The sequence below is a fragment of the Lycium barbarum genome, chromosome 4 (assembly GCF_019175385.1).
Source record: "Lycium barbarum isolate Lr01 chromosome 4, ASM1917538v2, whole genome shotgun sequence".
Lineage (NCBI taxonomy): Eukaryota > Viridiplantae > Streptophyta > Magnoliopsida > Solanales > Solanaceae > Lycium > Lycium barbarum.
Genome location: NC_083340.1, coordinates 12,895,936 through 12,920,366, shown reverse-complemented (window position 1 = coordinate 12,920,366; position 24,431 = coordinate 12,895,936). Strand labels below are relative to the sequence as shown.

General features: G+C 33.7%; 2 protein-coding genes and 1 long non-coding RNA gene across 7 annotated transcripts; 1 reads left to right on the top strand and 2 right to left on the bottom strand.

The window, feature by feature from the left end:
• Positions 1-461: 461 nt before the first annotated feature.
• Positions 462-1,371, bottom strand: LOC132638199 (uncharacterized). The gene is made up of 2 exons (XR_009581627.1): positions 910-1,371; positions 462-792 (listed from the first exon to the last, which is right to left on the bottom strand). It is a non-coding gene; the product is annotated as an uncharacterized LOC132638199 (long non-coding RNA).
• A 1,979-nt stretch (positions 1,372-3,350) lies between these two features.
• Positions 3,351-10,134, top strand: LOC132635257 (ribose-phosphate pyrophosphokinase 1-like). Its single transcript, XM_060351580.1, has 8 exons — positions 3,351-3,544; positions 5,049-5,213; positions 6,258-6,506; positions 6,787-6,930; positions 7,017-7,184; positions 8,211-8,280; positions 8,645-8,726; positions 9,337-10,134. Exons 1-8 carry the CDS (start codon positions 3,443-3,445, stop codon positions 9,515-9,517), a joined length of 1,161 nt encoding a protein of 386 aa, XP_060207563.1. The 5' UTR covers positions 3,351-3,442; the 3' UTR covers positions 9,518-10,134.
• A 1,034-nt stretch (positions 10,135-11,168) lies between these two features.
• Positions 11,169-16,092, bottom strand: LOC132635256 (type I inositol polyphosphate 5-phosphatase 2-like). 5 transcript variants are annotated; one of them, XM_060351574.1, is made up of 12 exons: positions 15,539-16,092; positions 15,335-15,440; positions 15,154-15,240; positions 14,235-14,313; positions 14,029-14,133; positions 13,101-13,908; positions 12,743-12,933; positions 12,540-12,648; positions 12,303-12,451; positions 12,101-12,185; positions 11,939-12,005; positions 11,169-11,672 (listed from the first exon to the last, which is right to left on the bottom strand). In XM_060351574.1, the coding sequence occupies exons 1-12, from the start codon at positions 15,572-15,574 to the stop codon at positions 11,569-11,571; spliced, it is 1,926 nt and encodes a 641-aa protein (XP_060207557.1). In that variant the 5' UTR covers positions 15,575-16,092; the 3' UTR covers positions 11,169-11,568. The 5 variants fall into 5 exon arrangements, with proteins under 5 accessions (XP_060207557.1, XP_060207561.1, XP_060207562.1 ...); XM_060351578.1 differs by having other exon boundaries at positions 11,988-12,005; XM_060351579.1 differs by lacking the exon at positions 11,939-12,005 and having other exon boundaries at positions 15,539-16,091.
• Positions 16,093-24,431: the final 8,339 nt, after the last annotated feature.

Sequence of the window (24,431 nt, the reverse complement as noted above, 5' to 3'; positions counted from 1 at the left end):
GACTAGGGTCTCCTATTTGGGGTTTTTTTTTTCATTTGCTTCACTTTCTGTTTTGGGACCTCTTTAGTTTTTCTTTGTTTTGTCTTTGGATATTTTAATAAAAATAGCCCACGTGGCCGTGCCTTTTAAAAAAAAAAAAACTACGGGTTAAGGAAATTAGTTTATAACTAATTTCAAACAGAATCCTAGGCTACAAATTGACTGGCATATGTTAGAAACTCCTAAGAATATCTAACTACTGCATATCATATCAATATTACAGTAAAATACTTAATGGAGATTGAGAACCAAAGAGAGTCAAAAATATTAAAAGAAAAAAAGAAATACTTAATAGAATACCAGCATATGGCATGCCTTCTTTCTGATGCACATAGGTTTTCTTCTTCTTATTGTCTTGTACATAAATATTTGATGGTGTCCGGATATACCATTACTCTATCAGTCTAAAAAAAGAGTATATCTAGATCATAAACAATAAGGAGAAACGAATAAAAGTCTTCCTGATAAATTATGAAAATTTTAACAACCACTCATACTGAAGTGATGTAGAGATGGAACAATATTATGACGAACCCTCAGTTTGTGAACAATGACTTTGAAATTATTTCTCTTAAACATATATTACTGAATGAGGGGAAAACAAAAGGAAGAAGTCTGACATTTACTAAACACAATCCTGTGGCCATCTTGCGTGAAGCTGATGCATTAACACCTTTGTTATAATAGGCATAACTTTGTTATGACAAAATTGAAGATCATAATGACTTTCATGGAACCAAACTTTGTATTTCCCTAGACATAAAAGAAACTGTCATATACGTAACACAAGATCAAAGGAAGAAAATGAGAAATTCACTCCTAACAAAACAGATGACATTCTAACAAATCAGATTTGTCAGTAGCACCAACCTGACGAGTGACGGCAATCAATGCAAAGTAAAAAACCAACATCTAACATTCGGGAAAGAGAGTGCGTCCAACCTCGGGTAATACTTGGAAATTCAACTGGGAAATAGAGAGTGCCCGATATAAGAGGAAGAGGAAGAGGCGTGACTTACTGAATTTGAAGGAAAAGAAACTTGAACCGCTTTAATGTGTTACAAAGAGAAGTAAAAAGAGGTTTAAACTGCTTGAATTGTGAAGCAGTGTTTTTTGGGCCGAAGCGTTTTTTTTTTTTTTGGATGAGTTTTTATTTTATTTTTGTGACACTGAAAATCACAGAAATTGGTAAAAATCTTTAAAAATAGATAAATACAAATCCTGAGTTTTAATTGCGCCACATCAGCGAGCCTGTGTCTTGCTTTTATATGTTTATATAGATTTTGGTATTGACACATGCATTGTATAGCAAATTAAAATCGAGTCTAGAAAAGGCAGTTCTGCCTCCTCTGGATAAAGATGAGAAAATTGGGCAAATAGTCTTTTTTGGATAACTAATTAAAATTTTGCCAGCTTTTTAAATTATTTACTATTTGGTCACTTTTAATACGAAAATAAAATCTTTAACAAGAATATCCCTAGTTAAACACAAAACAAAAATAATAGGAAATATTGAATTGACAAAGATTTGAACTCCATGAATTGTTCCTGGAGTTTAAATTTCGGGCAAAGTTCACGCTTAAATTGTACGAGTTTGAACCCATAAGCCATTTCTGAAATTTAAATTGATAAAGGTTTGAACTCCATGAGTCGTTCATGAAGTTTGAGACGCTAATAAATATTCAAAATTAGAATATAATGTCTAAACTTCATGAGTCGGTCATGAAATTTGAAACTCCAGTAAATTTTTATGGAGTTGTTTCCTATTTTAGGAGGTATATTTTTGTCCAGATATTATTTTCGCCTAAAAAACGTTAGATATTTCTTAATCACACTTGATATTGTTACATAATGTATATAGACGCGATTCTTAGTAATGTACATAGCCACATTTAGGTAGCAAATTTACAGGAATCCTTCTTCATTTCTTTCCTTTGTTATTACCTGATGTACATACATTGCTTTCTAATTGGAATAATATAATTTCTTCCATTCAATTATATGGTATCAAAGTAAAGTCCTTCCCTATATGGATCCTCCATTAATTAGTGATTATTAGAATCTCACATTGATTGGGAACAAATTAGTGATCTTCTTATTTGAAATTAGCCAAGCCTCCACTCTTGAGTTAATTTTTGAAATTGAGTTAGGTTTAAAAATTATAGAATGCTGACTAAATATTAATAAGTGGTCCGAAAACTGATTATTGAAACTAGTTTTTACGAGAAACTTCTTCTCCTCAAAGTCAAATACTGACCAAGAAAACTCTTGCTCAACAACCTTTTGTGTGGACCCCTATATCCCAAAATTGTGCACTTTTATTCCATGTGACTTCCATCAACTAGTCTGATGTTAGATTGTTCACTAAATTGCAGCCAACCAAAAAAATAATTCTCAAAAACAAAACAAAAATAAAAAAGATATAGAACATCAGTTCCTAAAATGGAAAAAAATAGAAGAATACAAAACCCAAAAAAGGTTTTCCTATTTCCAGCTCACATTGAACCGCTATTCATTCACCTAAGAAACAAAATCCTAGAGAGCACACACAAAAACAAAAGGGATAATTGCCTTTTTAGTCCCTTGATTATTGATGAATTTTAATTTTGGTCCTTATAATATTTTACTAAACACATTTTAACCTTCAATTAACTGAAATATGTGTTTTTTGGTCCCTTTATACAAGAAACATATGATTTTTAGACTATTTCTCGAACTATATTACTCTGAAATATGGTGTAACGTTACAAATTTCACACAATACATTGACAATTGAATGGTTTAAGGGCCCGTTTGGCCATGAGAATATTTCACTTTTTTTTCAAAAAAAAAAAAAATCACTTTATTTGAAAATCAGTGTTTGGCCATGAAAATATAAAATACAATTTGAAGTTGTATTTGGAATTTGAAACGCACCACAAACCTTGTTTTCACTTTTTTTTCTTTCACTTTTTTCACTTTAATTACATTTAAATAACCAAGTATTCTTTGCAAAAATTATAACCAAACACAATTTCAACTTCGAAATTCCAAATAAAGTGAATAATTTTTTGTTTTCATGGCTAGACGCCTACCAAAATTTTGAGGATTCGTAGTCAAAGAGATCAAAACTGCATATATCGATTAATGTGCTTAACTAGAAATCACAATAACAACATACTCAGTATAATCCCACAAGCGAATTTGAAAACGATAAAGTGTACGTAGACCTTACCGAGCTAGAGAGGCCGTTTCGTTTAACTAGAAATCGCAAAGACCAAAATCAATTTTTTTCAATATTTGAGGAACTACAAGTGCTAATTTCCCAAAACAAAAAAGGCAAAACACAAAATAAAGCAGCACCATACAAATAGGCAAACAAAAGGAAGCCATTTTCCAAAACCTCTCAAATTCCTCATTTTCAATGGCTTCTTCATTGGCTTTGCCTTACCCTTCTTCAACTTCAACTTCTTCTTTCACTCACAAAAGCTTTGTTCCCAAACGAACCCGTTTTCCATGCTATGTTGTAAGTTCTTTTACACTCACTTTTTTCCCTTCGTTCTTGAAATTTTGATTGGTTATGTTACACTGAACCCCTTTTAAATGAATTAATCTGGGTTCGACTTGTTTTTTTTGTGTAATGGAAAATAATGGCTGGTCTATTATTTATAAAGGGGTTCAGAAAAATTGATTCTTTATATTCATTTTGCAGTTTAATGCACATAAATAATTGAATTTACATAATATTTCTATTCACTTTTTCCTTCATTATTTTATTTTTGCTGAATTTTTATTGGTTATGTTAAGCTGAACCCCTTTTAAATGAATTAACTTCTTTTTTTTAATGGAAAATAATGGCTGGTCTATTTTTTTATAAAGGGGTTCAGCAAAATTGATTTTTTAAGTTGATTTTTTAAGTTGATTGCACATAAGGAATTGAATTTACATAGTATTTCTATTCACTTTTTCCTTCATTCTTTTATTTATTTATAAGAAAACAATGGTTGGTCTATTTTTGATAAAGGGGTTCAGAAAAATTGAATCTTTATATTGATTTTGCAGTTTGTTGCTCATAAAGAATTGAATTTACATAGTATTTCTATTCATTTCCTGGTTAAAAGAAGTATTTCTTTTCTTTTATGATTCAGTTTTATCAGTTGAAACTTTGTTAAAGCTCCAATTTTGGTTGGTGAAATGTGTATGTTGCTTATGGGTATCTGTTTGTTTTATTAAGATGATATTACTATTAGTTTTTCTTTTTATAGAAGCTTTTATTGACATTAGCTGATAAGAATCAACTGCTGAAAATTATATTTAAGTGTTAAAACTGATTTGACAAATAAGAATTTACGTGTTTGGATAAAAGTGTTGGAGGTAATAATAAACCGTGACGTGTGTGGTTAACATGACTAAAATTCTTTCAAAGCTATTTAATATAAATTAAGAAGTGTCTTTACAAGGAGAAGGATGAATGTGGAAATGGAATGCTAAAGGAGTTAGGGGTTTGTTTTGGGAAGAGTATTTCGGGGATTAAAACTGTAGAAGTCTTGGTTAAACCAAAGTGCTTATACGCTAAAGAGTCATAAGTTGGCTCGGCCGACTTATTTTTTTTTAACGGATTTTGATTTATTAGCACTTTTGGTGTTTCCCAAAAACGTATAGATAAGCGAAAAGGTGCTTATAAGTTGGTTTAACTAGCTTATAAGTTAACCCGAACGTCCTCTTAGATATCTGTTTTAAGGGGTTGTAGTATTCTTGTACTGTTAAGTGATGGAGAATCTGAAAAAGATAAAAGTAGCTCAGAAAAATTGACCCTTTATATGAATTTTTCAAATTTGGCGCAAATCAGGAAATTGAGTTTGACCTGATAAAAAAATAGGAAATTGAGTTTGCTCTGCCTTTCTGGCTTCAAGCTCCAATATTGGCTGCTGAAATGTTGATGGTGCTTATTGTACTCCATACTTGCTTTCTTATTATAATACCTCTACAATTTGTTTTTCTTTATCTTATATCATTTGTTTGGGTATCAGAATTGTGAAATAAGTGAACCAGTTAATGGGAAGCCTCACGTGCCAATCATCAATGATGGAACACTTCCAAACTTCTTGCAAGCAAGGCGCCTACAGAATGCAGTTAGTAGAAACAATAATAGGCTGAAGATATTCACTGGAACTGCAAATCCTTCGCTTTCTCAGGTAAACCAGACAACTGTTGATGGAGTTATGTGTATATACTCTGTTTTCTTGAATGCTTTGCGACTGCCAAAGTCAGTTTAGTACATCTTTCCATCATATTTATTAAAATAACAATCAAGATCTTCTTATTTGCTTTGTACAGCATGAATAATGGAATATTGAAATTTGCGTCCAGAATGAAACAGTTTTGTGCTTCCCCAACTTCAAAATAATAATTTAGTGGTTTAAATTTGTTATTAACTGATTACTGAAATTGGAACAGCTTTACTAGCAGGGAAAGAAAACAAGTCCTTTGGGGACTGCCTCCAGTTGTACATTGTTCTTGACTATTCTAGCCTGCTCAAGGATATAGTTTCGGGATTTGGGGTGGAGAATGGTTCGCTTTCAGGCTGGATATTTCAGCTTTAAATTTTCAGTACTCATCAATTATTCAGAATTTCTTCCTTTTAAATATTGCATAAGAAGTGGGGATAGAATTTAATTCACTTATGTTCTTTCCTCTGTTTAGTCTTAATTCTAGCATCTAGCTGGTTGAATACCTGAAGAAGCATAGGAACGGAGAAAGATAGAAGATTAATGAGCATTTTCTTTTTGATAATCATGGTGTCCCGTGCACCTCGACTAGTTCCAGGGTACCACCTACTACCTCCCACCAGCACAACTGCACAAGTACCGCATAACTCTATCCACCAAGACTTGGACAGATAGGAAGAAATTACCTAGAATTTTTGCCTCCGCTTGATTTGAACCTGAGACCTCATGGTTCCCAATCCACTTCATTAACCCTAGGCCACACCCTTGGGTGCATGAAAGATTAAGGAACATTTCTTTGTCTTCTCTGTTCTTGGGAAAGGGACACAATTACAAAGATATCTGAAACTTCCATTGTGAAGAATATCTTTTTAGTAATTATTCACTTTTCTCCTCAATCTTCAAAATATAAGAATCATTGCTAATTCTAGCCATGAAACCCATCAGACTTCTTTTCAGTTTATTTATGCTAGCTTTCTCATTTCAACTGACGCAGCATTTTTGGTCACTTAGGAAATTGCTTGGTACATGGGCTTTGAGCTGGGAAAGGTGAATATCAAGCGCTTTGCTGATGGTGAAATTTATGTCCAGTTGCAAGAGAGTGTTCGAGGCTGTGATGTCTACTTGATTCAATCCACCTGTCCTCCGGCCAATGAAAACCTTATGGAGCTTTTGGTAATGATAGATGCATGCCGAAGGGCTTCTGCCAAGACCATTACTGCAGTGATTCCATACTTTGGATATGCCAGAGCTGATAGAAAGGCAAGTTAGATTCCGTTGTAAAGTTTATGCTTGCAAGCTTCAAGTTTTTGTTGGTCAAGTTTTTCTGCCTCTTTGTTTGTTTCTACTCCACCTTGAGGTGGGAATGGGTGTGGCATTGACCTTTAGGACCTTGCAAATTCAGTCTCTCTGTGTCCTTTTTTACTACTTTCTTTTCATATGCATTGGGGTTCTTTCAGTTGGTTCTAAGGAGTCACAGATAAGTAGACATTTTTAACTGCATTGTATTACGTTCTAAAAATCATAAATTTTCTTATCACAGACACAAGGTCGTGAATCCATTGGTGCCAAATTGGTTGCGAACCTTATAACTGAAGCAGGTGCGGATCGTGTTCTGGCTTGTGATCTGCACTCTGGGCAATCCATGGGTTACTTTGACATTCCAGTGGACCATGTGTACTGTCAGGTAATCTCTTCTGTACTGCTGAAAGTGGTTAAGTATTGCCCATTTTAAATTGGCAAATAAGCAGTCTCTATTCTTTGCATGCACAGCCTGTTGTCCTTGATTACCTTGCTAGCAAGAAGATTTCTTCTGATGATTTGGTAGTGGTCTCTCCTGATGTTGGCGGAGTTGCTAGAGCACGTGCCTTTGCAAAAAAATTATCTGATGCACCGTTAGCCATTGTGGACAAAAGGCGGCACGGACATAATGTCGCCGAGGTAGATACAAAGCTAAACCTTAGTACTGCAGTTTATTGCATTGATAAGCTCTTTTGAGGGTTTTCTTCTTCTTCTTTTTTCAATAAAAGTATGACCTAAAAATGGTCAATCACATAAATGCACTTGATTTTTCTTTTTTTTCCTTGTGGAAACAATGTTTAAGTTCTGGTCTCGCAATATAGATGAAGTGAAGCTCTCTTTAAAAATTCTATGAACCTTAGCAATCTGTTATCCTTACAGTTGTTTACCATCATTTAGCGACTTTATTTCTACTTAATGGTCAATTCCCCTCATTGGCTAGACTAACCTACCCACCCTACTCTTCAACCCCCCCCCCCCCCCCCCCCCTCTTTAATTTTTTGGTTTCTTTTTCCTTTTCGTGTTCTTAGGGGCATGGTAGAAGGTGAAAAGGTCCTTTGAGAGTATTCCTGTCCAGGTTCAGGACTGTCTATTATGGCTTGCAAGTGACTAGCAGTCTCAGAAGTTTCTTTTCTGTATAGTAGGCTGTATTTGCGTGTTCAGTCTTAGTCTCATAGTTTAGAATCATTCCTCCCAAGTCCAAGTCAAGTAAACTGTTACAGATTCTCTTCTTTGGGACAAGTAAGGTAATTCATTAACAGAGTATCAAGAAGGTACTGTAAATGTATTAGTTCTATGGACCTAACTCCTTTATGTTATGCTAAATATTGGCTATTTTCGTGGGTCACTGATTGTGTTGTGACGTGCATCTATCTGCGCTTCTTCTTTAGTCGACCTCAACATGATTTTGGTTCTCTTAAATATGGTTTCTTCTATGTGGGGATCATCTTTCTAATTATTCTTTTTAATTTATCACTTACATCTCTTGATTAAGCATCCAACTACAGAGGGGGAAAACCCATAGCAAATTTTCTTGAATGCAAAGGAAACAGTGTTGTCGAGCTATTATACTACGCAAAGCATTAAACTGTGTTTGCGTTTCTTCTTGCAATATCGCTTTCAATGCATCCTATTGTGTCCTTGAGTCATTAATTTGTTGTGTTGTAGGTTATGAACCTGATAGGTGATGTTAAAGGAAAAGTTGCAGTTATGGTGGATGACATGATTGACACAGCAGGTTAGTTGGACGCATTAATCAAATAATCATGTCAATCAAAACCTGGATAGCATAAATGGTTTATTAGTCGTCATTCTTTCTAATATCATGGGCACTAACTGAAGCAGTGAACTAAAACAACTGTGATGATCTACTGAGTATCCTCTACCTTGAGTTGTTCGCCCTGAAAACTTTTTAGTTTTTTATGTATATCGTTCTTCCATTTCTGCATCTTCTTAAGATTATGAAATTTGCCTCAACTAGAACTTCCACTAGGTGTACACGTGCAATTTGGAGCTTCTTTTTCTTTCGTTCGGCTCACTCTCTTGTTATGAAGAGGCCAGGTTTGAAAACTATTTGTTAACTTTCTGCTAATGGGTCTTAGGGACTATTGCCAAAGGCGCAGAACTTTTGCATCAGGAGGGCGCACGTGAAGTTTATGCATGCTGTACACATGCTGTTTTTAGGTAACATTTGCCATATAATTGACACGTTATACTGCATAAAGAACTCTATACGTATACACATTATACCCTTAGTAGAATGGTTAGCTGGGTGAATATGGATCTACGTCAATACAATCATCTTGGGCGGAAACAGTTCTATTCTTTCGGCAGACCTTCAATCAAATCTTTTAAGGCTTACTATTCCATTTCTATTTGAAATGTTGTTTAAGGTTTATGGCACACCATTAAAAAAACCATTTAATAGCATTAATTATAAGGATTATTTGACTAGGCTACCCTCTACGTCTCTTCAAATTACCTTTTCTCTCTCCTCAGACCTTTTTAGATCATTAATTGGAGAAGGGTTGATTTGGGAAAGATAGTTAATGCCTTCTTGGTTTCCTAAAACAGCACCTATCATGGACCATATTTGAAAGGATAAACAATAAGTATTTAAAAAGGACATGAGGCAGTATTAATTTGTACAATCATTGATTTTGAGACCCATAATGTGTTATTCTCTTAGCAACTGCTATTCTTTTGTTCCTCTGGTTCCAACAATTTTACTCATATTGTGTTTGCTTGAGTTGCCTTTTATATCAACTCACTTTTAATATTCCTGTTCTGACAGCCCCCCTGCAATTGAAAGGTTGTCAAGTGGCCTTTTCCAAGAGGTCATTGTCACAAACACAATTCCCGCGATAGAGAAAAACTATTTCCCGCAGCTGACTGTTCTTTCAGTTGCAAATCTTCTCGGTGAAACAATTTGGCGGGTGCATGATGATTGTTCTGTGAGTAGCATTTTCCAGTAGGTAGGAGAGATAGTGGCAATCCCTCAGGTGACGGAGCTCTTGTTTAGCTGCTGTATTTTTTGTTCTTTTTTCATTTGGTCTGAAAGGTATTTTTAATTCTTCAAAACATCTTAGCTCATTTCGCTCTTCCATCAGTTGACCCCTCCATTGGCATGCATCTTTCCTTTACTTAGAAAGGTGACTGGCATGCAGAGTGAACAAATTGTTCTCTTTTTTCACCTTGTTTTTTCATTGTAGCCAAACCACAGTAGGTCCTACATTTTTGGAATATTTTGTTCTTCTTTAAGTTATAAGTTAGATAGTTGGAAGGATAGGAAGATGGAGACCATGTGCTTATTTTTTCAATTAGTATTGATTCATGCTCTGAAATCTGATGACTATCAAGGCACAGTATTAATCCAGAAAATGCTGCTGTGACATTGTCCCTCGTCTTCGCCAAAGGTCGATATGAAACTCATGTCGAGCTTCAGTTCCTGCCTGAATTTTGATTCTTGGGCCCGTGTGGAGCTTCGTTTTATTATGACATTAATTTGTTTCAGTAGAAACTGGTCCAATTAGACCTATTGGAAGGAGGACAAGTTGATTGTAATATGATGTGCCTGAATATTTGTTCAGAAGTTCTTGTTATTTTATTACTTAAATTATCCTGTAGGATATTTTATCAAATCGATAAAAGGACTTCGGAGATTATCATTGCTTGGTCTGGAAAAAAAAAACAGATAGTGTTTCAAGAAATCAGAAAAAGTTTCTTTTGAAACATTAAAAAAAAAAAAAGCCCTCTAATGTACTGTAAAGAACTTTATTTTTAAACAACCAATCTAATTGTAAATACTTTTCCCCAAAAAACTCAATTCTAGAACCTAAGACAGTTTTAACCTGGAAACCCTCCCCCCCCCCCCCCCCCCCCCCCCCCCATTTTTTGGCTTGCATGATGGAGACAGCCAAAGGTAGGGGTAAGGTTTACATACATCTTACCCTCGTCAGACTCCACTTGTGGGATACACTGGGTATGTTGTTGCATGATGGAGAAAGCCAAATCAAAATCTTAATATGTAATTATGGATTGAGAAAAGCATATGTTTGATTAAGTCAATAACAAGGAATGTACATAATGGGGACTTGGCGAAGCTAAATTTCTGGCCTGATGTATCAAATGAGGATGTCTTCGAAGTGGTTTCCTCAGCTGGGATTGAATCGAATTCTTTAGTCTACAAGAGGGCCATCTCAGACCAGTGAAGGTCGGAATTGACCCACTTAAGATTCCAATTCAATCAAGGACGATTATCATTTATCATTAGTCTGCAAGTATAACTAGCGCCCAAGCTGACCATCTCGATTGGAATGAAACCGATTAATACTGAACTGCTAAAGATGAAAAAAAATGCAAGGTAGAAAGTGAGAAAGTCTCGTGACATTCAAATTTGATTTTCGAAATAAAAGATTGAGCAGCTGCTGAAGAGGAGTTGTAGAAAGTAGTTCTGGTAAGAGATAGAGTTTGACTGATAAGGGCATTCTGTGAATGAAGAAATTGACACAAACCTGTGCAGTGGGTGTCAGTCCATATGTGATGGACTTTGTGCTCTATATCATTTTATACAATGCTCTAAATTGGACTAAGAAATAAGCTCCAGCCAGAACTTTCCTTCATGAGTTAATGAAGGGAATGTAACTAGTAATTTTATTCAATATGTTTATCTGTTCAATTAATCAGTTACAACCATAAAACTTCTTCTGTATATGTAAGAACTTTGAAATGGCTACCTAAACTGAATTTACTAAGCTATACAGCTATTCCCTTCTTTTCAATGGGAAATGTAAACAAACAAAGAAATAAGAAGAAAAATGAATACCTTTGGATGAACTAAAATTCACACTATGGGAAACAAGCCTATGAACTAATACAGTATAGGATGTCCCCGATCAAAACCAAATACAATGGGAAAATCATTAGTAATTTTTTTTTTCTTCCAATGACTATTTAGATTTAAACAACATTATACGCATTCTGTCGTAGCCAGCTTTTCGTTGCTCGAGTATATGATGTTCATCCTTCAGAAGTTAACATTTTGGTCTTGATACAAGAATCGCAGTCTTATCTTTTGTAGCTCTTCTCGTCCCGAGTTGTATTCAGAAGTTTCTCCAATGAAATAATCATCTGTTAGGAAGAAAACCACATAACAAGGTAACTGTCAAAACTAATTGTTTTCAAAAAATATATGATGCTTAGGTAAACAAGAATCATTATTACTTTGTTTTTTCCAGTTGTGTGGTGTTAATTAAGTGAAAGATAAAAAGTAGTTTAGACGAATGCTCTTCTGAGTAAGGATATTAAATGTTTCCTTTAAGGGGGTGTGCAAGAACGTTAAAAGACAGATAATATGGACCAGAGGTAGTAATTTAATGGCATCAATGTTAACTCACCTAATTTCAAGTTTGATAACAAGTTATTTGCAGAGGCTTTAAGTCTTACTCTCCAATTTCTAGCAGACTGTCAGGATGAATTGTAGAACTTTTAACATTGAGAACTCTCTGGAGCTTTCTGTGGTCAAATATTTCCAATTCTACCGAGAACATTGAACTTACAGGCCGATGATCTGATAGTCTTAATTCTGCTCGCTTGTAGAAGAGCTGTTTTATTCCTTTTCCCAACCATAGTATACGATCACACCTGCATAACGTAAAGAGATACTCATTTCCATGTAACAATAAAATGTCATGCTTCTCGCGACCCTTGTTGACTCCAAGATTTTGCGAACTTGTTCATTGAAAGAAAAAATTCACTTACCATGCTGGTGATCTCTTCTTTTCCCCTTCTTTAGTAATTTCTCCGTTGTATCTATCACTGTTGAATTCATACTTGTAAGTCGGTGCAAAGTTAATCAACCCTTCCTTCCAACCAGAAAAGACATGTCCATGTCTGAGTTCTTTGTTCAACTGTTCATGTGATGCAACACTATTAAGCTTATTTTTCAACTTATGCATTCCAATGAAAACTTAAAGACAAATTTTAGTTATGACTCACCTGATCACTGTTGAGAAGTTCATCCCATTGCTTATTGGCAACAAGTTTCCGTACCTCAGCATCTGCCATACTGATTCGATAATTTAAATCTCCAAACCAGAATATCTGACTGTAGATATTAAAAGAAAAATATATATTAGTATACAAACTCTTAACAGTTAAAAATGTTAAATCCAACTTTAAAGTACAGCTCTAGTACTTACTCATGAGATGGAATTGTTTGTGGTTCATCTGTATCGGTGTCAAATAAGGATGAGAAACGAGTACGCTTCATGATTTCGTTGACATCAGAGTTACGCCTTTGTTCAGCTCCATCCTTTTGTCCGGATGACAAATGAGAACAAACAAAGCATAGCCGCGACTGGAAAAGAGACATGCTCACAGAAACAGATCCCTGTACAGCAACATTAATAAGTCAGCTCTTAGTTTTATTCAGCGGCAGTAGCTTTAATTGGCTTGTGAATCATTTAAAATACTATGCAACTTGAACGACAAATGCATGCTGATATATTTGAGCATTGAATATATCTGTAAGACTGTAACTGAAAGAAGAAGTGATACCTTATTTCCCATGTATCCCATAAGTCCGATTCCAACAGCAGAGACTTGCAAGTTATTTATATGCCTCCTTAATCCTCTGCGTACCCAAACTGATACATATATACCAACCATCTGCTTGCTGACAATACGAACATACATTGGACGCGACTTCACTGCACAATCTAGAAGTGAACTTTCTTCTTTGACCTCTGGAAATTCTTCGAACAAGTCATTTTCCTCATCACAAAATTGATCAGAGCCATCAGAAAGAGCATCAAGAACCACAGGTTCTTCTTGTTTATCCATCCACAGTAAACCTAAATTTCCCGAGCTTTGATGCACCCTTTTTAACCCTCTACCGTCCAAACCATTGTCAAAAGCTAGAGCATTGTCTATGTTACCAAAACCAACTCTCGCGGTACTACTCAACACTCTCCTCAACTTCAAATTAGAGGAAAGAATTTGAGGTGTTACATCCAGTGAACGTTCAGGCCAATCCAATCTACTGTCACAATCAATGCCATATATCCTCTTTAAATGGAGATTGTTTCCTAGTTTGATAGTATTATTTTCAAAAATCAAAGCTGCGTTGAGTGATGCATCTGTCATTTGAGCCAGCGCAGGAGCATCACCCACATCAGCAATTATGTCATCAGCCGAAGAAGTCCTTAAAACCGGAGAGGGTGGAGCACTATAACTCTTGAGCTTAGTTTCAGGTTCCTCCGTCCTGTTTAATGTTCTTCGGATGATCGCCTCCCATTTTGGAACTGGTCTTCGGTTTTCTGCTCCCAGTACATTTCCAGCACTCAGAGGGACCACCTCTTGGAATCTGTAAAGAGCAGACACAAATTCAATATAGGTTGAACTCATTTCTGTAATCTGATTCTCAACAACCAAAATATTTCAAGTCGTATAGAACTAATTATTGGCAAAAGCATGTTGTGCATACCCGAGAATATAGATATCTGCTGGTTCTTGCATACAAAGCCATTCATCGATGTCTAGATCCTCATCTGGAAGTCTTCCTGCCACATTCCAAGTACCTACGGTAACTCTGCAGAAAAATCAGGGCTTATGTAAATCTATAAACTCTTCCAACTGGATTTCAGGTCTCAAAAAGCCAATTAGCATGTAATTGATTGTATAAAGACAAACCTGACTTCTTTCGTGTTAATATACTGAGCTCTCAAAGTTTCTGATTTCCCTCTCCGGTGTCTCGGAGCTGAAGGTTTCCCTAAGAAATTAGAGTTCAACTAGTCAATATCATAATACAACTTTAAAAGTGGATTCCACAAAGATTGAAAGCACAGTGAATTAAACTAGTATATCCCATGCGTAAGTATCCAACAAGTTAAGACCTTTCTAGCCATATATGAACAATACTTCAACTATTCATATACTAAGGTCATTTAATTTTGGTTTATCACCAAATGTAAGTAAGAGGAGGTTTTTTTATTCAGACAAAAATCCTTTAAAAAGAAAGCGAAACTCTGCTTTTGTGGCGAAAATTGACATACTACTGATCTTTAGCCCAATGAAAAAGATTTTTGTCTGAACTATGCATAAGAACATGAATGAAGAATCTCTCCAAGGAGTGAAACCGAGCTACAAATTAGGGAAGGAATTGATCTTTTCTCGAAGGATATAGGATTTAGGACACAAACTTAATGATCGAACTAGTGAGTCTCAGTTTAGTATAGTTTACTTGATAAGTCAAAGCTCAGCTATAAGCAAAACAAGAAATTAAATATATGAAAAGGTTTTTTATTCAGACAAAAATCCTTTAAAAAGAAATCGAAACTCTACTTTTGTGGCGAAAATTGACATACTACTGATCGTTAGCTCAATGAAAAAGATTTTTGTCTGAACTATGCATAAGAACACGAATGAAGAATTTCTCCAAGGAGTGAAACCGAGCTAGAAATTAGGGAAGGAATTGATCTTTTCTCGAAGGATATAGGATTTAGGACACAAACTTAATGATCGAACTGATGAGTCTCAGTTTAGTATAGTTTACTTGATAAGAAATATATGAAAAGGGGTTGGTGTATTCATTGGAAATTTTGATTAGTACCTGTAGTTGGAGTCTGACACTCGTTAAGCTTCCCCGGTTTTCTATGTCCATGATCTTCAATAATGCTTTCATCTTTGAGTGAGCAAGCTGGAAAATCACCAAGAGAACAATCAATCAATCAATCCTAGAACATAAACCAAGAAACAAATTTTTCATGTATAATTTATGAAAATTTGCATACCATCATCCTCACTCTCCGTTTCGGTGTCAACTTCATCTTCACTAAAATCATACACCTGAGGTGCAATATTCAGCCATTTCTTCATCACAATGGATGGCCAAAAGGCCTGCAACAAAACACCAACCTCAGCTTACAATTGAAATGAAACAAACTAAGCAAATACTAGTAACTAATACTAGTACTAGACAGAACATGAAAACACACCTGAGATCTCCTTCCCCTTCTTGCTTTCATTAGCATAGCACAAACAAAAAAGTTGAAAAATAAAGAGTAAAATGCTTCAAGATTTGTTCCTAAGAATGCCAACAGTGGCACAAAGGCTTAAACTGTTTGCAAGAGTTGTGAGTTTAATATGTAGTACTATGTATTTAAGGGGATTGAAAACAGGTTGTCAATGGTCAGACTTCTCCACAAAGAAGATTCTCAGTAACAACAAATGGAAAGGACAGAAAAAATATTGGCCAAAAGGTTAACTGATATATGCTGTCCTCCAATTTGCATATCAAAATGTTAAAAAAAAAAAAAAAAAAAAAAAAAAAAAAAGGAGGAAGAAGAAAAAGAAAAATTGAATGGTCTGAAACTTGTCCCTTTATGAAAAACAAAAGCTTGTTGTTAAATGTTAACTGAAGTAAACACAGATAAAAAAAGCATAAAATATTCAGGGAAGTCAATTACTACAAGAAATCTCCAGTACTACAATATTGAAGTAATGGTTTGCACTCCTCAAAAATCTCAACACGGAATGTAGGAAAATATAAGCCATTGACACCAAAAGTTAGGACAGATTCTATACTAATAAAATATTCCATAGGCATATCAGCTGTTATTGCATGGTTGTAACTACAGGACAAAAATTAATTAAAAAAAATCTAAATTATACTGACCATATTAATGTGAAATAATTAAAAAGAGTAGGATCTAGTTAAAAAATGTAATTGATCCCTTGTTTAATTAAAGCCTTTTTCAAATTCACTGTTGAGTGATCAAGCTACAGGTCTTGGCTCCTCACTGCACCTAGAGCTCAAGTTAGTTTGACCAACTAATGCTAATTAGGCTGCCAAACCCTTTTTCCTCTCCCTCATAATAATGATGGATTTAAGACTGGTTCTGCGGGTTCAATTGAATTCTCGTTCATGTTAACAAAATAGCGGACCAAAATAAATTTATTGCTTTTGACTCGAAAATGTACACATATATGCAAGCAAAGACAGATTCAAAATTTGAAATTTATGATTTTTAAAGTTATTATATGTATATATTTTAGTGGATTTTTATCGTGGTGAAGCCTTTTTTTTTCAAAGGTAGTCAAAATAAAAAGAAGTAAACGCACGAATTTTTTTTAAGGAAATTCAACATAGAGCATATATATACATAATATTTTTTACCTATATACACAATGTAATTTTTGAGCAAAGGAATGTCAATTGGCACCCGTCTGAGCAAGGTAGCTCCGCTTGGATTTCTCAACACATATACAGAGTCTGGACCAAACCTATTGGATTCTGCCGAACCAATACTTTCTATGCTAGATACACCCTGGTATGCAATAAGAAAAATACTATACAAATAAATTGATTAAACTCAATATTAAACCACGTACACTAGTTTCTGCAATTGCCTCTAACCCAATTTAGCCTTAACCAGAAACTTAACATTTTTTAAAAAGGATTTCAATTCTTTTAAGTCAATTTGCTAAGTGAAGTTGTGACTGATAACGAGCAAAACCTAAAACATGAATTAAGAAGTGCAACTTGTAAAGAAAAGACACCGACTGAGTCGCAGAAATAAAGATAAGCAGTAAAATCATGACTTCATAGCCAAGATTCCAAGACCCCACGACCAAAAATATGTGGTTACCTTCTTATGAAAGGGAGGAAAAAAGAAAGAAATTCTCAGACTATAAAAATAACAAGATTAAGTCAATGCGTCATTACCAATTTATATAGTTTAGCGTTTACATTGAAACAGTTGTAGATTTATAGGCTGGACGTAATAAAATACAAATAAGCATACGTCCATACATACAAGTTAAATAAATATGTATAAAATATTTGCATCGTGGATGGTAACCCATGACCAAAGGGATTAAATTTACAAGAAATGAATGATGAAATTAATCTGTGGATAAAGAAAACTGTGAAGGTACTATGCCAACTGTGTGGCTTAGTGGTCAGGAAATGAATAAAAATTATGAGCAAAAAGGAAACAGTATCTGACTTTTTCCTCTACATAGGTCTTAACAGACTTAGGGGTCGTTGGTTAGGGAATAACTGGGATAAATTTTTATTTTCAATTTTAACATTATCTTTCTCCAAAACTTTTGGCGAAAAGATTCGAAGAAGGGTAAATTTATCATTTTGTTGTTTTAGCCCCGGATTGATAATTCCAAAATCATTATCCTACATAGTTATCGGTCGGTGTAAAAATAGTACCACAATTAGGAGTCATTTGATTGGTTACGGAGTTACCTGGGGATTATAGTTCTAAAATTTTCATCCCCCATTATTCTACGTGGGATTAATAGTGCAGAGATTTTGAGTGTAATAAATTGGTACCCAGAAAAATAATCTGAGACGAAGGGGGCGGCTTTTGGGTGAAGCCTCTAAAGCATACGCTTTAGGACCCCTCATTGGGCCCCATTTTTCATTAATATATGATTTTTTTGGAAAATTATAAAGTATTTTTTGTCATTAAAAGGAAATAGCTAATTAATTGACAGAAAATAAGGCCCTAAATCAGTAACAATAAGTAACGTATAGTATACAAATACTCAATCTACCCCTGATTGGTTTCTCTACAATACTCAATCGACTTTTACTCTCTAAACTTTAATTTAGTATGCTTCAACGCTTTTTTTATTCTCCTTTGTTTTCTTCAAGAGAGTCTTTGATTAAATTTCTATGAAAGACAAGAGCTACAACGTAAATAGCAATTTGCTATTTTTATTTTTTCTCGGGCACCAAATATTGCAAGAGGTATATTGAAGCACCAAATAAGTATTTCCAAATCAAGTTATCAGTTTCTTGAATCAGGTTATATTATTTCAATTTTGTTAGTATTGTTTTCATCCAAAATTTGGTTGTTTTTGATATTTTACTACGTAATATATATTGTCTCTATAACTATTTATTAGAATATAAAATATGTCAACTACAAAATCTGAATCCGATTGTTCAAAACTAGAATATAAAATATGTCAACTAGAAAATATGAATCCGATTGTTCAAAACTCAAAAGAGGAGAATTGAATTTTTGATACAATCTCAGAAAGGAGCTCTTGAAGTTAGTGAGATATCTGACATATATCATCAAAAAGTAGACTTCAAATAAAAAAAATATATGAATCCTTTTTCTATTCTCATTTTTGTTATTAAAAAAGAATAATAATAAGGTCCCTCGTTGAAATTTGGCTTTAGGCTCGTAACAGTGAGCTGCCCAGCTGAGACGTGACGAGATATCGCAGTCGACATAAATTGAAAAGTGTATATGTGGGTAGTGGGACCAAATTAGAGGGCACTAATTACAAGAAATGATGCTATGGGTTGAAGGAGAGTACTGGAGATCAATATGGGTAGTGGGACAAAGTAGAGAGCACTAAATGTGGAGGTAAATGTAGAAGAATATCATGAAAAATAACAGCTGTCTTAGAAGGTGACTTTAGATTACAGCCATGGGAAACCATAGAGTGGCCAGAAAGGGTAATAGTGCTAGATAAGTAAAGATCTTTGGCCTTTGGGACCCAATAGGACATGTGTACGAAAGGTGTACCTTTCCTTTAAAGAACAAAAAAGTGGCAGTAAGGAATCATTGGGTTGTAGCTGTTGTTATGGGACAAGATAAACACAGACTATTAAACCGTATTTCTTTATTTATTTGCTTAGATTTTCTGCAAAAATATGCTGCTCTGAAATCTTAAATTTATCAAAATTAGTTATTGGAATGATGTTTGTAAAACGAAAAATGTGGGCGCCGAAATCAGAAACTATGTAGTCTTGTTGTCTATCTGTCTGTTTTTTTTTTTTTTTTTTGTAAATAAAATTAGAATTTTAATCTTAGTATGATTATATCGAGAGTAGAACATCAATAATATAACTCTTCTATTATTTAATCATTTTTACAGGTTAGTAAACATCAAATAATTAAGGAAATTGTGTTGTAGAAGAAACATTAAATAATTGAAGAAGAGTTTATAAATTTAGTTATTTAGGCACAGGATACCTTATTAAACGCAGTCTCTCGTTGAGACGTTTGACCACAAGCTTTTCTGGAAAAGTTTGCAAGCTTTCTGCTTGTTTGTACTTTCTAAAAAAGTTTTCCAGAAAATCAGTTGGAAAGACAGGGTCTAGGGACTTTTCTGAAAAGCTTTTGTTTGAAACTACAGACTTGACTACTTGAGGATACATTTTAAGGGTGTTTTAAGCATGAGAGAGGTTTTGTTAGGGAACGCTTTTGCTCCAAATGTACGATTTTCCGGCGCGAATCTGGATATAGTTTGGGTATCGAACACTGAATAGAAAAAACTAATTTTTCAAAAATTAAAATAATAATTCTGATAGGAAAATATTTTTTGGTGTTTAGTTATCGTGAAAAACATTTTACTTTCCTTGCTTCTCGACGGAAGTCGTTTTCATTACGACTATCTTGACTTCTAACTTCATATTACTTGCTCCAACTAACATGTAGATATTATTATTAATCTTAATTACTCAAAAACTTCATCGAAACACTCTCCGGATTGCCAATATTAATATATTTCTCTCTTTCTTTTCAAAAATATTTTACAGGCAATTGGTCATACAGAGCACACTTGAGTTTGTTAGACCAATGGTTCACAACTTGCCTGTAGTTTTAATGATAACAGAGTTTGAGAATTAAAGTTTTAAATCATATTTAGAACAATGGTAATTTTGTTGACTCAATTTATAGGATTTAATTAAACGAAGTCGTGTGACAAGAACTGCGATCAAATTTTATTTACTGTTTTTAGTGGGAACAAACTAGAAGAAAAAGAAAGTAAATTCTTTGACACTCATTCCTAATTTTCAAAAACAAAAACTTATCAAGAAATTGGAGGAAAAGAAGAAAAGAAGTAGGCATTTGGCTATGAAAATCAAATATTTTTTACTTTATTTGGAATTTTAAAGTTGGAGTTAAAGATGGATTTAGTGTTTGGTTATAAGTGTGGTAAAGAATATTTGAAATTTTCATTGTCAAACGCTAATTTTCAAATAAAGTGAAAAAATATCCCAAAAAAAGTGAAAAATTCTCAAGGCAAAGCGGATGTGATAAAACTTCTAATTCAAAACAGCTTGTCCGGAAGACTTTCCGTAAAGGAAAATGGAAAACATGTGGATGTTAATCATAAAAGAGATGGTATATGAGGACAATTTGATCACAACAATATAATCGTAATAATTATGGTGTGGTTGAACATTACTGATGCATTTGACGCAAAGGAGCATAAGACTATTATCTAATCTATTCACAAGTAATATAAGATATTATTAGCTGTAGTCCACAACAATCTTAATAAATTAGTAGAAAAATATATAGGTCAAGTCTACATCAATGGATGATTTTACAATGAAAGATGAACGAGAACAAAACTCCTCAACTCAAATATTAATCCTTCAAACACAAAATTAATTTTAATAATTAAATTTTAAATTTTTCATTTTTTTAAATTACAAAATAGTAGGTTCAGTAGTAAGTTACTATTTAATTCTCACGACGGACCTTATTTTGATATATATATTTATCTTAGTGAGTAAAATAAATGCTAATCAAGAACTATAGTATTTCGTTAGGATTCAATTTCTCTTCACCGACTCCTTTTTTGTTTTCCCTCCTTTTTCTACTAAAGCTCGTTTTAAAATTCTATTTGTCGTTTCCTCTTCTTGCTGTTTAAGTTATTTTTCTTTTTTCCATCCCTTTTGAAAGCCTTTTCCCCACTTTATTTATTTAATAATACAATCATATGGTTATTTCTTAGAATCGTAGTTGACTTTGCTTGTTATTAATTTCTTCGCATATCAAATCATTATCAAAGTTGAAGAATGCTTCTCACCGGAGTCCGGAGCCTAAACGGTATAAAAATACACGGTATTTACCAAAACGGAATGACCAAAAATTTATATACCAAAAGGGGTATATCGTGGGCTGATCCACGATATACCCCAATTTTTTTTTTCATCTGACAACCAAGTCAACGAAAAATTAAAAAAAAAAAAAAAATTGTATAACGTGGATCAGTCCACTTTATACAATTAAAATCTTTATCCCGTTTAACAAATACTTGGTAAGACGTTGCCTAAATTTAAATCATATTTGGTTATGTTTTTAATAAAAAAAAATTATTGATTTTTTTATTTTTTAAAGCATGATTAACTCAAATAAATATTTTAACACATGCAATAATTAAATGTGTTATATATGCGAACAGAAATAAAAAATAAAATATAAGTTAAATAAACGTCACACATTAACTGAGTAGTAAATGTTAAATTACATACTAACTATTAAACGGTACAAGACATGTTATATATTCTTGGAAGATTACATAAGGAAACAACGATCGTACAACTTAAGAAAAAACATAAAAACCAACAAGCAACAACAACTACTGATTTCTGTCGGGGCAGCGATTCTTTTATGACCTGTTTGCTTGCACGTACTACACTTCATTCCTCCTTCTAGTTGTAGTCCGCGCTCCAGAAGCCGAAGTAAGTTTTGTTTGAAAAAACTTAGTGTTTGACTATAAGGTTATTTTAGTCAACTTTATATGTCAAGAAAATTAGTCAGCTTTATTTTCAAAAATTGAAACCACAGACGTGAAATTGACATTCACAGCTACATTACCCCGGGATTTTTACGTTGAAATCTATTGCGTATCATCATCTTATAAGTACATAAATCTGAAAATTTCATGCCAATTTGGGGGAAAATTGAAATTGAATGGGATAAAAGGTGTTTTTTCAAAAATAGGCTCGGCCAAACCGCCTATGGCACTTTGTTCGCGTAGATCTCGAAAAAATATGCAAGTTCAAAAAAAAAAAAACGCGTAAAAAGGACGTCCGAGCGCAAAGTTATGACCATCTAAAGTTTGACCACTTTACAACTAGTTTTCAAATAAAACTTACTTCGGACACCTTTTCAACCCCTAAAATGACGATCCGAACGTCTACGTATCCTTGATGTATTGAGCCTACATTATTGTACGCAGAAAAAAATATCAGGTTCTATATAAAATATTGACATTTCGGAGTCTTGACACACGACTAATCGTTGGTCAAAATATGGAAAAATCACTAAGTTTTTTCAAACAAAACTTACTTCGGGCACCTTTTCAACCCCGAAAATGACTATCCGAACGTCTACGTATCCTTGATGTATTGGGCCTACATTATTGTACGCAGAAAAATATATCAGGTTCTAGATAAAATATTGACGTTTCGGAGTCTTGACAAACGACTAATCGTTAGTCAAATTAAGTATGGAAAAAACACTTCGGGCATTTTGGTTCCGGACTCCTATTTTGTAAAACGCTGGATTTTTTTTTAATTGTATAACGTGGATCAGTCCACGTTATACAAGTTATAATTGTATAACGTGGACTGATCCACGTTATACAATTTATATTGTATAACGTGGATCAGTCCACGTTATACAATTATTTTTTTTTTTAATTTTTCGTTGACTTGGTTGTCAGATGAAAAAAAAAATTGGGGTATATCGTGGATCAGCCCACGATATACCCCTTTTGGTATATAAATTTTTGGTCATTCCGTTTTGATAAATACCGTATATTTTTATACTCTTTAGGCTCCGGACTCCTTCTCACCGTGCCTTTCGCTTCTTTTGTTTTGTTTTGTTTATCTTCATTTCCTTCCCTTTTTAGGATTGGGTGAATATTATAATGGTTACTATTTACGGAAAATTTACGTTTTTAGTCCCTAAAATATTAATAAATGTTAATTTTGATTTTCGTGGTATCTAATCAGGCACATTTAACTTTTAATAAATTGAAATGCACATTTTTTTTCTTCTGCTCGTGAAAACTATCTTTAACAAATAACGAATTACTACCTCTTAAACGACTTAAGTACTGCCCATGCGTTATGTTAAATTTGTATTGTTATTTCATATTTGAAAGTAAACTAGTATAATTCCATCAATAAGGTAAATATAAAAATTTCATATTAAAGAAACCAAGACTTTAATTCATTCATGGTTAGATACGGTTAGTATTCATGGTTGGACATGTTTGAAACAATGAGATAAAACCATAATTTGAAATCATGTTTGGACATGCAATTTGGATTTCTTAAGTTATATTTTTTCTTATAGACATAAAAAAACTCACAAATTGTGAAAATTATCAAAATATTCTCAATTCTTACACAATCTTACCAAATGAGTAAGTCATAGTTCATAACAAAATTAATACGCTACTAGAAGGCCTTTCTAAAAAATACAACATCAATTGATCAAACTTTAGTTCAATAAAAAAGAAAATTTAACATGAATAGTATTTTAACTACTCTTTAATATAATCCTCCCACATAGTAGACATAAATAAAGCTTGGTGAGAGTAATTGTCAAAATATCTACTAACTTATGAGTCTTTTTTTATAAAATATAAACTTATGCTGTCAAGTTTTATATTTAAATTTTTTGAAATCATGGTTTGAAACCCCAAATCATGCCTTTTTGGATGATTTGAGATTTCAAACCATGGTTTGAAACCATGAAATGCATGTCCAAACGCCGATTTCATCTCATGATTTCAAATCGCATGTCCAAACGTTAATTTCATCTCATGGTTTCAAATCACATGTCCAAATGCCTTCCAAATGTCACAAGGACCAAAATTGTAACTTATCAATAACTTTGTGATCAAAAGTGCAATTATTCTGGAACTTACAGTTGTGATGTCATCTTCACTCTGCGACATAATTAATACTAGTAATTAAAATGAGTCATATCAAGCATCTAACTATTATTCACCTTAGTGATTAAAATAGCAAGGAGATGCATCCATGAAATCGCATGTTATTTAAAGTGATAAGCCTTATAGTTCTAGTAGTAATAATTTAGT

Excerpts from the sequence above, each read along its gene's own strand:
- LOC132635257 (XM_060351580.1), top strand. The coding sequence starts at position 3,443 with ATGGCTTCTTCATTGGCTTTGCCTTACCCTTCTTCAACTTCAACTTCT. Across the intron at positions 6,507-6,786 it reads ATGCCAGAGCTGATAGAAAG|ACACAAGGTCGTGAATCCAT; the intron begins GCAAGTTAGATT and ends TTCTTATCACAG. Across the intron at positions 6,931-7,016 it reads TGGACCATGTGTACTGTCAG|CCTGTTGTCCTTGATTACCT; the intron begins GTAATCTCTTCT and ends TTGCATGCACAG.
- LOC132635256 (XM_060351574.1), bottom strand. The coding sequence starts at position 15,574 with ATGCTAATGAAAGCAAGAAGGGGAAGGAGATCTCAG. Across the intron at positions 14,134-14,234 it reads ATTAACACGAAAGAAGTCAG|AGTTACCGTAGGTACTTGGA; the intron begins GTTTGTCTTTAT and ends ATTTTTCTGCAG. Across the intron at positions 12,649-12,742 it reads CAAACAATTCCATCTCATGA|TCAGATATTCTGGTTTGGAG; the intron begins GTAAGTACTAGA and ends TAATATCTACAG.